This window comes from Haliotis asinina, chromosome 1 (genome assembly GCF_037392515.1).
Source record: "Haliotis asinina isolate JCU_RB_2024 chromosome 1, JCU_Hal_asi_v2, whole genome shotgun sequence".
In the NCBI taxonomy this organism is placed as follows: domain Eukaryota; kingdom Metazoa; phylum Mollusca; class Gastropoda; order Lepetellida; family Haliotidae; genus Haliotis; species Haliotis asinina.
Genome location: NC_090280.1, coordinates 57,790,844 through 57,805,905, shown reverse-complemented (window position 1 = coordinate 57,805,905; position 15,062 = coordinate 57,790,844). Strand labels below are relative to the sequence as shown.

General features: G+C 39.1%; 1 protein-coding gene across 18 annotated transcripts in view; it reads right to left on the bottom strand.

Moving 5' to 3' along the window:
* LOC137294944 (neurofibromin-like) overlaps positions 1–15,062 on the bottom strand; it is an 85,060-nt gene that overhangs the window by 48,938 nt on the left and 21,060 nt on the right. For 10 of the 18 annotated variants that reach the window (XM_067826169.1, XM_067826210.1, XM_067826233.1 and 7 more), the window contains exons 21-32: positions 14,793–14,974; positions 14,398–14,569; positions 14,072–14,211; positions 13,397–13,469; positions 12,646–12,782; positions 11,484–11,600; positions 10,704–10,882; positions 9,837–10,048; positions 9,627–9,710; positions 7,441–7,631; positions 6,176–6,268; positions 1,948–2,084 (exon numbers count right to left, since the gene is read on the bottom strand). In XM_067826169.1, coding sequence (XP_067682270.1) covers positions 1,948–2,084; positions 6,176–6,268; positions 7,441–7,631; positions 9,627–9,710; positions 9,837–10,048; positions 10,704–10,882; positions 11,484–11,600; positions 12,646–12,782; positions 13,397–13,469; positions 14,072–14,211; positions 14,398–14,569; positions 14,793–14,974 — 1,717 coding nt within the window. Of the gene's footprint in view, positions 1–1,947; positions 2,085–3,879; positions 4,005–6,175; positions 6,269–7,440; positions 7,632–9,626; positions 9,711–9,836; positions 10,049–10,703; positions 10,883–11,483; positions 11,601–12,645; positions 12,783–13,396; positions 13,470–14,071; positions 14,212–14,397; positions 14,570–14,792; positions 14,975–15,062 lie in introns of all 18 variants that reach the window. The other 8 variants (XM_067826194.1, XM_067826217.1, XM_067826241.1 and 5 more) reach the window with 2 other exon arrangements.

The window sequence follows — 15,062 nt, the reverse complement described above, 5'->3', positions numbered from 1 at the left end:
TTGAAAAATTCAAGAAGTATCTGTTACCATGGTTACTGACAACAAATACTGTTTAATAGAAATCTGATGCTATTGTCTCATCATTACCGGAAGGGCGAAAATATCTACAGGCTGCACACAAGATGATGTGTTAGTGCTCATGAATGAAGAATGGTCTGATTTAGCAAAAAGCAGCTGTGATAATTAAGGCTAAGCGCAGCCAAACTCATGTGTCAGAACAATGAAATTAGTTGTCCAGTCAACACAATCAACTTTCGTGCTATGAATTTCCTTTTATTGAGAATGAAATCAACTTGTGGAGAAAATTGGGCCATTTCACAAACATTAAGCATGAAGCACCAATTTTACTTGGTAAAAATGAATGAGTATTGTTTTATGACACTTATAACAATATACCAGCAATATCAACAGAAATGGGCTTCAACAGAAATCGAACCCAGGTCTTTATCGAGAGAAGCAGACACTAACCATTTGGCCACCCCACCACCCCGGGTGGGGAAAAAAGTATTTCAAAATCACCCTCCATTTAAACACAATTCTCAATGTCCATGAAGAACAAACGCATTTTAGTTGCACAATTATAATACACTTCACAACAATAGCATACTGTCACAGTATTACAAATACGAAAGGAAAAACCTTCAACAAAACTTCAAGAATAGCAACAGACAGAATCTTAGTCAAGTGTCCCCAAAATTGAACAAATGCTGTTATGGATAATATAAAAATGGTGTTGAGAAAATGGTATTTTTACAAGTACAGATTTACATTGACATGCTTGACTTGCCATGCTTCTAAATGACATGCACTACCAAACATATCACACATGGCACATATTGCAGGAATCAACTAATTACTGTTCCATGCAGATCTAGATACTAGTTTGGACTCTTTCTCTATTCCTTCTTGTCTCAAACATGCAACTTTCCTTCAAACAAAAGAATACACAGATATTTCCACACTACAAATAGAATTACAACACACTCATACTGCTCAAATGTAGTTTAGAAAACATCCAAGACTACAGCTATCTTAGTTAGAAATTCCCTATAGTCATACAAAACCTCTGCTGTTCCTTTACTTCATTTGAGTAGTATACATAGAAAGTGACAATATGATATTACTAATACGTACACCTGTTTTGTAATATTCCCCCTAACTGTTTCCACAAATACACTTTTTGTACATTTTCAGTAGAGAAATTTACGTCCTCAAAATCCTCAATCATAACTTCCATATCAAGTAATGGCAGCTAGGTGACAAAAAGCAAAGGTAGCAGTTTGTTTTCACACAATGTAAACTTCATATGTAAAAACTACAAAACAATAAAACTTATTTATCATCCAGGCCATCATTGATGCAAACATAAATTCTTGAGGGAGTGAAATATCACATGGCTTCATAAACACAATTAACATATTTTGAAAGAATACAGAATTTTATACACATTTTTTGCAAGTAGAAGTGAAGAATCATACATGCTGTACTTTATTCATGTATATGTAAAAGAGAGACTGCCAAATTTGTCTACACTTTTTTAAATCAGGTATTTGGTTTTTTGGTAGTTATGTACAATAAATCAGATTTTGTTAGCAATTCATGCACACTGTACATGAGTCTTTTTCACCAAAAGCATCACGTATTGATGGTTGTTTACAAAACACTTGAGCAAAGGACTTATGGATCAAAACCCCTTTAATATTAAAAAATAGAAGAGAGACCTCAGCCTTTAGTCAAGCAACAAAAGTTCCTTTTCTGCTCTGGTACCTACAAAATGTACAGGAACTGAAAACAGTTATTCCAGATGATGTACATGCATATTTATCCAACTGCAACACGTCGACAGAAAACCAATGAACCCAATCAAACCCACCAACCAATCACAAGACAATATCAGCAAACTCCTAACAGGGTTGAGGCAGGTGCCCCTGCAGTGTGTGGAGTTACCTATGGCAGGGTTGATGAAGCGTAGGAATATTACTGTCCCAATCACTGTCCACACAGCTTCGGCACTACTTTGTTGGAAACGCTGGGTTACCACCTGGTACAGGCAATGGCACATACTCCGGAGTTTAGGAGGGAACCTGCACGAGCAACAGACAAAGTTACTTCCCTTAGCTCTCCGCCAAAGTGCCACCTGTGACAACGTGGAAATGAGCCACCACAGCACTGGAGATAGTAGATCCTGGATACACACTGAAAGTTATTCACATCGTCAGTTTGGCATGAACACATTAGTAAAAACACATCACAAGAACAAAGCAAATATTAAATCCGGTGGGTAGTCTAGTGCCAACCATTCCAAGAGATGCAAGCAGGATGGGTCTGTTAGAACATGATGGTCTATAGTATCGCTGCAGGCAGGCATGCGTTGGTGGGCGTGGCCAGGTGTTGATATGAGTAATAGAGGCAATCGAAGATGGACACACATATCAAAATATTAATATTCTTATCTGCTGGTAATAGTAGAATTAATGAAAAATCTACTTTTCATGAATAATAAATAAACAAGTTCACTTTTATCAATAATTTGTACAGAGGTGTCCCAAAAAAATAGACAAAATGAAAAGTATTAAACCTGACATCTAAATAAATGTTTTGATCAAGCAGTTCAAATGAAGTTCAATTCCAGTCCGAAAAAACATACCATGTCTATTTCAGCTGGCTGCCAAAAAATGTGGTCGATAATAAGAAGTATCTTTAAGCCTAAACCTACCCGAGGTAATGGGGCTTAAGGAAGCTTGACTGTCTTCAGCCAAGCACTGAATGCTCTTAGTGTGCCATTGGTTGTGCTCCACTCTCTGACACGCCCCTACTACCCTGAAAGGAGCCCTACTTACAACTGAAGGGAAGTAATGGCTGTCCGCGACATGGGGTGAGAGGGGCAACTTGTAGGTTGTGTGTTCAAAGACCATGTGTCATTATCATATCTCACTTTTTCCAGTTTTAAACATCATACATTGTACTTCCATCTCATTTTAAAATATCAGGTTCTAAACAGCAAAAGATCTGTTGAAATAAAACATTTCTATTTACATTCACCTCTGAGAAATAAAGAATACAAGGAAAGCAATTACAAAAAAGAATATCCAGGAATATGAATATAAAATACAACTTTTACCAGCCAAGCATATATTTTTCTTCTTGATAATGATCATATTTGATGAGCAAGTACTTTTCTTAACTTAACTAACCATGTATAATGACATGTCAAATAAGTAATATTTCTCTTGTGAAGCATGTTCAGATCTCAAATAACAATATGTTTGTTTAACAGGTAAAGGTTTCAAACATCCATAATACGTTTGAATAAATAGTCTCAAATTGGTATAATAAGCCTGTACTAGAACAGGTCTCAAATATGCATAACAAGTTTATAAACATTTAAAGTAAGTTAGTATTTAAAGTAGAGGTTTCAAATATGTACAGTATGTTTGAATTGAAAGTCGAGATTTCAAAAATGCATAATATGTTTTAATTTAAAGTTGAGGTTTCAAATATGCACAGTAAGTTTGAATTGAAAGTAGAGGTTTCAGATATGAAGAGAAAGATTCACTGAAAGCAGGAGTTTGAAATTTGTATAGGAAGTTTCACTTTAAGCAGATGTTTCAAATAGGTACAGGAAATTTCTACTGAAGTAGAGGTTTCAAATAAAAATAGGAACTTTCATTGTAAGCAGAAGTTTCAAAGTTTGCATAGAAGTAGAGGTTTCAAATATGTAATGACAATGGTCTCCGAACACAAGTGAGTTGAGGACGATTCATGATCAGAGTCAGTAATGGATGAGAGAAGAGTAAAGCAGCATACAGGGCCTACAATATTCCATGTCAGGGCGCAGTCACATGACATGGTCACATGACCAGGACACAGGACAGTTACCTAATACTGGGTTGTAAAATCGGAGAAATATAACAGTTCCTGTTGCAGTGATCATATCCTGTGGAAATCGGAATCCGATGACCTGACCAAGACAATGGCACATTGTCCGGAGTTTGGGAGGGAATCTGGAAACAAGTGACATGCTTGTTATCACAACCATCAACACATGTCATTCACTATACTCAAATACAGAGGTCAGATGGAATGCTGGTTTCAGTGATGCTGCAATTTCAAATTCCAACCTCACATACGCAAGTTTGATCAATCTCACATAAATCAGAACCCACGTTAACCATCTTACCCGTGTGGCCATTTCTTGGAGTCAGTCTGAAATTGTTTGTTTCCTGTTATTTCAAATATCAAGAACATATTATTCTAGATTATTTGATATGAATATATGAACTTTCTTAATCTGAATTTGCCTTAATTTTGTATTCCCACAATTTCAAATGTAACAAACAAGGCCTCATTTTCTTTATGATCTGAATATGCGTTTAATATTTCTGTACGAAATTCCAGCTCCGACCAGTTGAATCGATAATAAACTGCAACCATAGGACTTCATGCAAAATGAAATTATAAAAACAAACAAAACTGAAATCGGATTAAAACAATAAAAATGAAAAGCTACCTTGTCTTCACAATATATATATATATATACACTATTTCCTTAACACATGTTATTCAGCACACAACTGTAATGTTCAAAACTTTGACATGCACAATATCAAAATGAAGATACGCATGATAATTAATGCTGTCATGTTGTAAAAATATAACTCCAAGCCGGAGAATAATTGGTCATCTCTGATTCCAATGGGCATAAAAGACAAAACACTCATGACAGTTAATTTGTTTGGTGTTAAATGCTGCACTCAGATATATTTCTTCTATATGACAGTGGTATGTAAACAAACTGGATAAGATGATCCAGTGATTGAAACCGTGAGCATCGATTTATGCAGATACGATGCCATGTGTCAACTATATCACAAAAAAAACTAGTAATTAGTGAGAACACATAGTATGTCAGTTCATTTTCATATCTGATCAAACATTTACTAAATACTACATTTGCTTGTAAGTGAGGTACACTGAAACTAATAAGAGCACTTATCCCGTCAGAGAATGACATTGTGTCCAGTAACATAACAAATGATGAATTATGACATTCACGCATAATTTGAATACTTGATCAGAAATCAATATCTAAGTTATGCCTTCTGGGTGCACTGCTAACCACAATTAGTGTTTCCTGAAAACATTCAATCATCATTTCCTGTCATACCACTTCTTAAAGAAAATTTCATCTGTAAAGATAGGTTTCTGCTTTTACAGGGCCCAGACAACATGGGTTCCCTGTAAACATGTCCTATTTTATTTCGGTTTAACTGTAGCATGGCTTATTTACTCACAAAAATACCCACAACCATATCTATATCGTGTACAACAAATCATTCAGTGTTCATCACAAATCAAGGATTCCAACACAGCTGCACCAATTCCAATTAAATGCAAGATATATCCTTAACATGCTCCATCCATGATTTGCAAAAGAAAAAAAGAGATGAATTAACATGCACTTAAAACAAAACATTCATCAATACACTTCAACTGCTGGAGTGTCTGCAGCAAGAGTGAGCAGTGGACACTCACCATGTTCTGGAACAAGCTCCCTCTCTAAGAAAGACAATTCTGTTACCTTCTCAGGACATGACCCACGATACACACAGTATCAGGATGCACAGATGCATTGACATGCTAATGTTTCCCTTGTATATCTATGGTATGTGCAGTATTTTCTACATAAATGTCCCCCATTACTATTTGTTGGTTCACACATTTCACCTGGTATGTGTTGACAGGGAAGCCTGTTTTCCTCTAACAATTTGTTTGTTGGAAGAGTACAATGTTTTCACGGACTGTTTATTGGCTGGAGTGAGTGAGAGTGATCTGAAGTCGCTTTAAGCACTTTTCCAGCAATATGATGGTGAGGTCACCAGAAAAGGGCTCCACATATTATACCTATTAAACCCAAGTCTTCAGGGTGACAAGCAGGGTAACCATTAGCCTCCCACGCCCCTGTGGTTGGATTCTTAGAGCCCCATCTGTAATATGGAACCCCTGTAGAGTACGTAGTATGTTCATTTAAAGAAACAGCCTGATTTCTTGGATGTAAACACTGTGATTATTAATCCCTGTAAAAAATGAAGTAAAGTCGTTTCAACACAGTTTATGCCATCATATTACATGCTGCAGCCCTGTAAATGGGCTTATGACTCAATGTTTGTCTCACCTCTGTGCAGAGCCCACAATAGCACTGAACACCTTCAAGGTCATGTCCAAAAGGTTCTTCTTATTCTCATCGATGTTCTCTCCTGGTTCCAGTCTGGAACAATATACAAATATTGTTCTCCAGTTAGTGAGTCAGTTAAGTTTTATACCACATTTAGCTATGTGGTAGCAACACCAAGGGTATCAAACCCAGGTCATCAGTGTAACAAGTGTACACGTTAACCACTACGCAACCCCACCTCCCCATTCTCCAATTGGAGTTGATTCAATATCTTTTACATAAATGGTTTAATGGTAAAAGCAAGACTGCACAGGACTGTGTGTGTTTTGTGCTCAAAATGAGGCAGTTTTGTTTTACAGTGCTTTCAGCAATATTCCAGCAATATCAAAATAGGGACACAAGAAATGGGCTTCACTCATAGCCATGTGGGTAATTAATGCTGGGTCTCTGGCATGACGAGTGAAAGTTTAGATTAAACAATAGGTTACTGCACCACCTGATGCAAGCAAATATGTTTCTGTGACACTGTCTTGTCTGCATTGAAGTTACCCTTCATTTTGGTACCTTATTTGTTTTAGTTCCTAACTTTATATTTGTTTAACCACATTATCACAAGGATCATGTGAACTAATAGAAAAATGAATAAATAAATATGGCCAGTATACAGTATTATAATGTCAGCAACATCTAACTGATCAACAGAATATAAAATACCAAAGTATGGCCAGTTCACACTTCAATAGCATCAACAGAATGTGTAAATTGAGGTTCTGCTTGTGTCAACAAGATCTACATGCTGAAAAACCCATGCACTAAACAGGCCGCTATATGTTACTAGAAGACCAACAGAGCCAGTACACCATTTGAATAAAGAGGCCCCTTCATTAAAAGGACACAAGAACCAGAAAACGAATGAGACAGAAAGACTCCTTCACATTATGACAGAGTGATCAGAATATGAGACCCCATGAGTTAAAAAAGTTCACAGGTTATTTTTTTGTTTGTTCATTAACGCTGCTCTCAGCTATAGTACAGCTATATGGCAGCGATCTTGACCAAACAATCCAGTGATCAAAATCATGTGTGAGTGAGTTGAGGCTTACGGCCGCTTTTAGCAATACTCCAGCAATATCACAGCAAGGGACACCAGATATGGGCTTAACAGATCAACATGAGCTCTGATCTGCATAATCACAAGTTAAACATAACAACCCCACAAATAACGATGAAAAGCATCGTTCTGCACAGGCTAAAGATGCCCTTACCTGGCAGGGTCGATCTCATATGAGCAGTTGTCCCTGTCCATAAGAAACATGTCCATGATGAGTGGCTGCAGCAGCTCACGCAGGTAGCCCTGGCCGTAGAAGCGGAAACAGTAGGCCATGATCTTGCTGGCCAGACTATTCCCCCGGAACAAAGTCTGCATACAGTCAGCTATCTCCACCTGGAAGCAGGCCTTTCAAGTGATATAGTGTCTTAGAAAGGTGGTCATTGCTTACCGCACAACACCCGTCAACTTGGTGCAAGTTTTTGTCCTTCTTGGTGTAGGGTTTATTTTAGACGACTTCAACCAAGGTTGTATGTAGCAGCCTGTTGGAAGTCTTCAGCAAAACTGTGTAAATATATGGCTGTAAGCTTTAATGTTGACAGTTTGGTTAGTAGGAAATGGTGATTGAGGTGAGTCTGTTCTGATTGACAGATGGAACATGGATTCAGGTGTTCTTGCTTCTACCAACAAGGATCAAATCGTACACAAGTTACAGACGCTGTAGTGGCGACACCTACATCTACACAGGTCACAACATGCAACATGCCACACAGCTGACGGTACCAGCAAACTCAACAGAAATTCTTGGCAATTTTAGAACTTGCTAACATTATGTGCTGTCCATATAACATAGAGACATCCGTATACCTAGGTTCTGGACACGAATGAACGCCTGAAAGCAGTGTCAATTTCAATATCTAAAATAATTTTTAAAACTGTTCACACCAACCTGCACAGGTTGCAGAATCTTTGAAGAGAGTCCTCCTTTTAAGTATCTTATAAGTATTTTTGTACCCACTAAAAATTCTTTTCAAAAGTTGTGACTATATTTTGAACATGTAGGGGTGGTCTCACAAGACAAAAACGATGTTTTTTGTTTTGTACAACTGTCGCAAGAATTTAAAGAACATTTAAATGCTTATAAGTACCCCAAGGAGGATCTCTATGAAAAAGAATGATATTTTATACTTATCCTGACTCATGGGTCAAAACTTTTATTAGGAGTGCAGCCAAAAGAAGTTAAATCTAATCTAACTAATCACTTTCCATACTGATCATGATCAAACAGAATGTGGGGAGGTCGGAGGATGGTTATTTCAAACATTCTCATGATACAGGGATAAAATTAACCCGGTGCAGTATACCATGACTGTGTTAGTCATAACAACAGCATCAACTTGACGAGAACAAACCAGGATCCTATATATTATATATATCCTCTATATTAGCACTATATGTGGACTGTTAGTTCATTCAATTTCTTGTATCATATGGATAACGAAATTGTGACACAGCATCTACATCAGTGTCATTTGACATTGTCAGTATTACAATCACTTTCTTTTCAGCAATTCTTCATTCACAAACATGCGATTGTTTTTGAAAAGACATGTTTTTACATGAATTGGGTGAAACTTAATAAACTGGTTTATATGATGGTGAATCGAGATTTCACAAGTGAGTGAACTGCATTTGGCATTATTCCTGCAATATCAAGGCATGGATACCAGAAATGGGCTTCACATCTTGACCTATGTGGGGAATCGAAACCAGGTTTTTGGCTCGTCAAGTGAACCCTTTAAACACTAGGTCACCACACCGCCCTTCAACATTACGTTTCCATGTAGCAAATGTGTGTGGTGGCTTGTATCATCCAGATTTCAGCAAATTTCTCTGAGATATCTGGATTTTGATGTAGATACCCTACCCAGACATAGTACAATGGTCCATAATTTAATCCTTGAAAACTGACTGCAAGGCAAGGTAACATCAAGTACTATCCTTCAACATCTTCGGGTATGACGGGGTCAGGAGTTGAACTATGAACAATCCACTCCCAGGGCATATAATTCATCCACCGAACCAGTAGAGACTTCATTTACATAGATATTCATTGGTCTAAGATCATCGTGCAATAGTCTCGCCAAGCCGGATAATCTTATACACTTAAAGATGAATGAGAAATCAGGGACCATATTCTACCCAGAAACACTTCAAGATATAAACAGCGACACATTCATACAGAAACAGTTCACATCCACAATTACAGAGTTAGTGAGTGAATTAAGTATGCTTTGGAAAATTAAGGAACTTGTTTAACCACGATGATAATGTAAGATTATGATACAAACAAGAGCAGCGTCGTTTTGTCTCCCCACAAACAAGCTGACTGTATGTACTCACCTCTTTAGAAAACATGTTCCACAACAGCTGGTATAGCAGCCTCTTGGCATCAAACAGGTTCACAAACACCCGCGCTAGTTCATCCTGTAACAACAAACATTACATCAGTATCAAATGGATCATCAAACACTGGTGCTGGCTCTTCCTGAAATATCAAACATTATGTCAGCATCCCACCCTCCGTAAATTGGACATCCTCAAAGAACTCACCATTTGAGAGTTGGACACCACTGTTGCTAACGCCATGGCGATGGGCAGTTCCCCTTTGTCTCCTATCATAGTGACCAACTCGACCAGACGCTCGAATCTGTCGGCCAATGCTGTCTCTGCCAGCGTCTCAAACTCCGTACCCTGTTGCAGGATCTTCGTGAGGACCTCCATGAAGGCTGCCCTGGTCTGAGGATCTTTGTGGTAGCCCAGAGCTGCAGGAGAAGATCAGACTTACAGAACAGTCTCCAACATGAAGCCTGGCAAGATAATAACATTTTCACAAATAAACAGCCATCAAATTTAGGACCTCTTGATGCGAATCACTGGCAAAGAGGGCTTTTTCAAGCCTTTTTAAGGGTAAATGTGCAAATTTCAGACTTTCTCTAGCCTGTGCGAACCCTGTTTATTATATAACACTTTCTCCATAATGTACAGATTCTTGTACTTTTACTGGGTTCAGTTCCATCCAGGATTCAAACCAACACCCTCAGAGTCAGGCACCTAATCACCAGCACACAAAGTCAGCCACCTAACCCACTCAGACACCACGACTTCTTGTATATTCATACCGGGGTTCTATTACAGAAGACAGAAAGGGTCTAAGTTCTTTCCAATCAGAGACTTAAATGACAACAAAGGGCTTGGGCAGAACTGACTTCAGTAATATATGCCTGTTGCAAGATGTGACTAACAGCACTGCATTGTTGGGCTTGATGAATCAGCATCCTGATTGTATAGATAGATGATGATGATGATGACGATGACTACAACAATGATGATTTTTACAAATAGCTTGCACAGATGGTATATTCCAATGAACAGCTTCAAACAAAAAAGCAACTAACTAACAAACAAACAATCACTCACCTATGGAGTGCATCAGGCCACTGTCAATGTTGGCATTCAGGAGGTTGGACATGGCCTGCACTGTACAGTTTCGGAGAGCACTCAAATTGGACATGCTGCGCTTCCTGTTAGGATCCATTGCCTTGTCCTGTTCCTCCTCAGAACAGTCATTGAGCAAGTTCATGAACAGTGTCAAGTACCTAAAACACGTCACACAAATACAACCTGATCACTATGTGTTGAATATGAATGATAGAAGTAATTTCCTGTAGGTATATAACTTCCAGTCTTCCCCAGACAATCAAATCCATACTAGCCTATGCAATATGTTTCCGATACAGCATATGTCTACATCCATGGACAAAACTCTCCTTTATATCTCCATTATTTACAGTTCATATTAGGCTTGGCTTTAAATATCGAAGAAATATGCTGCACATCATGTTGTTGGGAAACTAATGTTTGCACAGTCTGTGATTTCAAATTTCAGTAATGCTCTAAAATACATTTCGGTATAGACTCTTGCTTGACAATGGTATAAGAATCTATACCAAAAGAAACATGTGGTATAGATTTTAGGACATCAGCCATCAAAAATCCATAATGTATCTTAATTATTACTCACCAACTTCTAAAATGTCAATGAAAGGAACTTTGATCATAAAGACAACAAATCAATACCTTTTCTTCTGGAAATATGGCACAAATTGAAGCAAATATATCTAAAATGTTGGGGCACAGAGTGAAGTCCACTGTCCTAACATCTCTAACAATGCCCGGAGAACCAGTATGATGACTTACTTGAGGAAGAGTTGAGACTTGGCCTCCATCAGGTCCCCTCGGTCACTCTCCTCAGGCTGAAGGGGCAGTCCGGCCAGCAGCGCAGCAACAGCCTCCATACTGGCCTGGTCCAGGTCCCTGGCCAAACACAACACATGTCAAAGATACACAAAAGACTGAGTGAGTTAAGACTTTTGGTCACAGCGGTGTTTCATTCACACAGCAATGTGCCATGAGAAACCACACCCGTAAACAGGTGAAGGTCATCTTCTTTTCAAGTAATCTTTCCTTCTATGTGGCATGCTGTTCACCCGGCAGAAAATGGGTACCCGGTAGGTTAAGTCACATGACTATTGTTGGATAGTTCTCAAGATGTGGCCAGTTTTTATTAGTAGGGGTAAGTTATGAATATATTTCTGAAGAAAGTTATCTCCCTTGGACCACCATTTGCTTTTGAAAATCACAAAGAAAAACATCTGGCTGATAACACATTGTGACAGTGAGTGTAAACGCAAAATTAAGGCATCATAGTATGAATTAAACCCTAGCTAGCCCATCAATATGTCAGTCTTGTATTTCTCGTGATATCAACTATCAAAAATGAACAACTACTACACCTGCCAGCATATAAATTGGGTTATCCAGGAAAATATTTTCCATAATGTTGTATGTGCACAGAGGATGCCTGGGCAGCATGGAGTTCAATACTATAAAGGTGGCCTAAATAATATTATCAATATTATTTACCTGGTGAAGGTACAGGGTGTACATTCTCAAAGCACCATATACAAATTTGTCCTTATCTCAACAATACATGTGGGAATTCAAAGGTAACAGTCTATTACATTTTATAAAGGTTTTCTCATCCTTATGAGATACCCATTCACAGCTGGGTGGACTGGGACACACATAGTCACATTACTTTGTCCAAGTTTACTGAACGTTACCCAGATAATGTGTAGGAAAAGTCCCCTAAATGATTCAAATCCTGCCAACCCTTATTATCAACTAAACTAGGCTAGCATTAATTTACTGTCCTGCTGCACCGGATATATGGTGTTAGTAAAACTGGTGCCATAAGAGTAGATGTTACCTGACACCATGTGACAGGATCTGAAAATGGTTGTTACCAAACCCTGTACCTGCTGGCATGTGATTGATTCACACTGTCACTACCACTGACCTTGACATGCTGCAGATGTCGCCCTGAATGTTGACCTGGTGGGAGTTCCCCATGATCCAATCTGTCAGGTACTCCACCAGCTTGTTCCTGAACTTCATCTCCTGGCGGAAGGTCAACTCATCTCGACGCTGCATCATCTGTAAGAAGCAGTATTGCCAGGGGTGAGTAAATACTGCCACAGTATCTCAAGTTCCCCGCTGCAGATCTGGGGATAACTAACAGTAACACACTCTTAACAGGTCCAGATAAGAGGCAATATAGCCAGTATTCCATTAAGATCACAGTGGGTGACACCAGAAATGGGCTTCACATATTATGCCCATGTGGGGAATCGAACCCGGGCCTTCACTGTGATCAGTGGACACTTTAACTACTGGGCAACCCCACCACCCCAGGCAAGTCCTGAAAAGACACCTGTGTGCTTGTTATGCAACAACAGAACAACAGAACAACAGAACAAACAATCCAGTGACTCTCATTATGATGAACACCTTGATGGTAAACAAAAGGCTTTAGGCTTTGGATGTGACACCCAGTGGGTTACTCCCACCCAGGTTAGACCAGCATAGAGCTGGAATATTGTTGAGTGCAGTGTTTAACAACAAACTAGACACAACACTTAGTCAACAATTAAAAAGTAAATTCATCTTTCATACAATAAGTGCAACTTTCAGGGGACTGAAATTCCAGGAATCTAAAATGGACAAAGAGAAGGGGACTACAGTGGAACTATGAATGGTGAAGAACATACCGCTTCCACCAGCTGGCATAACTTGGTCTTGATCTGAATGGCATGGACTGACGAATCTAGGTGTCTCACATACCTGTAGCACAACAATAACTCTGTTAACAATGGACAGGAAAATAGTATCAGTAATGCATGGGACACAACTCTCATTACAAGCTGATCAGTACTTTCATAGTTCTGTGCTGTCATTACAGTCTTCTTTCACATCCTGTACCCGAAATCACTGAGCTCATACTCAGTTCTCAGTGTTACCTTTCATACATTCTGAGTTGTCATGTAAACTGTTATCAGCAAGCTCAACGGTTGTACCAGATTCAGGCTTCTAACAATTAGCCAAGTTGCAGATGGTTTTCAGCTCTTGCATAATATCTTAACATCCCAGCACTCACCATGACAAACCTTACTTCTGTCAAACATACAGCATAAACTAAAATTATATCATGAAATAAAGAACCTTACTTCTGTCAAACATACAGCATAAACTCACACTTTATCATGATATTAAGAACCCAACCACAGCAGATAGCAATGTTCCAGCAGTATCAGGGCAGGGGACACCAGAAACGGGCTTCACTCACTGTACCTATGTGTGGAATCCAGGCTTTCATCATGGTGAGCAAATGCTTTAACTACTAGGCTACCCCTCCATCAACATGGCATCGCTATGGTATCAATTACCTGACAATGGTGAGCATGAGTGACTCAATGCTGGCCAATCCCAGGTATTCACAGGGTTGGTCAGACTTCATCTCCAGGATGTTTTTCATGATGAAGATGACGTTCTCTACAAACTGGGTGTTCATGTCTGTGACAATCACCTGAAATATAAAGGTAATGAGTACAAGTGTCTTGGTAAACATGACTGAATGAGTGAGATTTTAAGCATTGTTCCAGCAACATTAGGGGACACCATACATAGGTTTCACACATGGGGAATCCAATTTGGGCCTTCAGCGCAATTTCATAAAGGGAATTCGAAACATGAAGAACCAGCTTCTACATACCTGCCCAGTGGCATCAAAGTACTTGTCGACACAGACTTTAATCTGGTCAAACAGTATTGGGTAGAGGGCAGGGTTCAGCTCATGCCCCACCAGCTCCTTCACATGCTTCTGGATTTGAGCCCCGAACTTCTCATTCTGGAAGATCAACAGCTTCAGGAGGTTCCCGATAAATCTGAAAACAGGCATGATTAGTGTTTACTAATCGTACATTACCATCTTGAAATCATTGATACTGCAGAAAACAAGTTGTGAACTACCTGATTTTTATACGACAGTAAATTTGTCATATCACTTAAGAGTAACTGTTACGCACTAAACAGCTAAGGACACCAGAACTCATCATTCAACAGTTTGAGTTTGAGTTTAATGGAATGAAGTTGTCCTGCTGCACTCACTGTGTGACTGGGCAATACTGCGTGTCGTTGGCACAACTCTGCATGAGGCTGGACTTGCGCGCTGTGTCGACGTTGATACCAGACATGCTGATGGTGCTGACCCGATGTGACTTGTTCTGTAGCCTGACGCTGCCCAGGGCACACAGGAAGCCTGTCATGTTGGCCCACTCATTCAGCTGGTCCTACAGCACACAATCATGGACACATCACAGACAGGATTACCAGACACTCCAGAAACTACAGTCAAAGCTAGAAACTAGTTATTTCAGC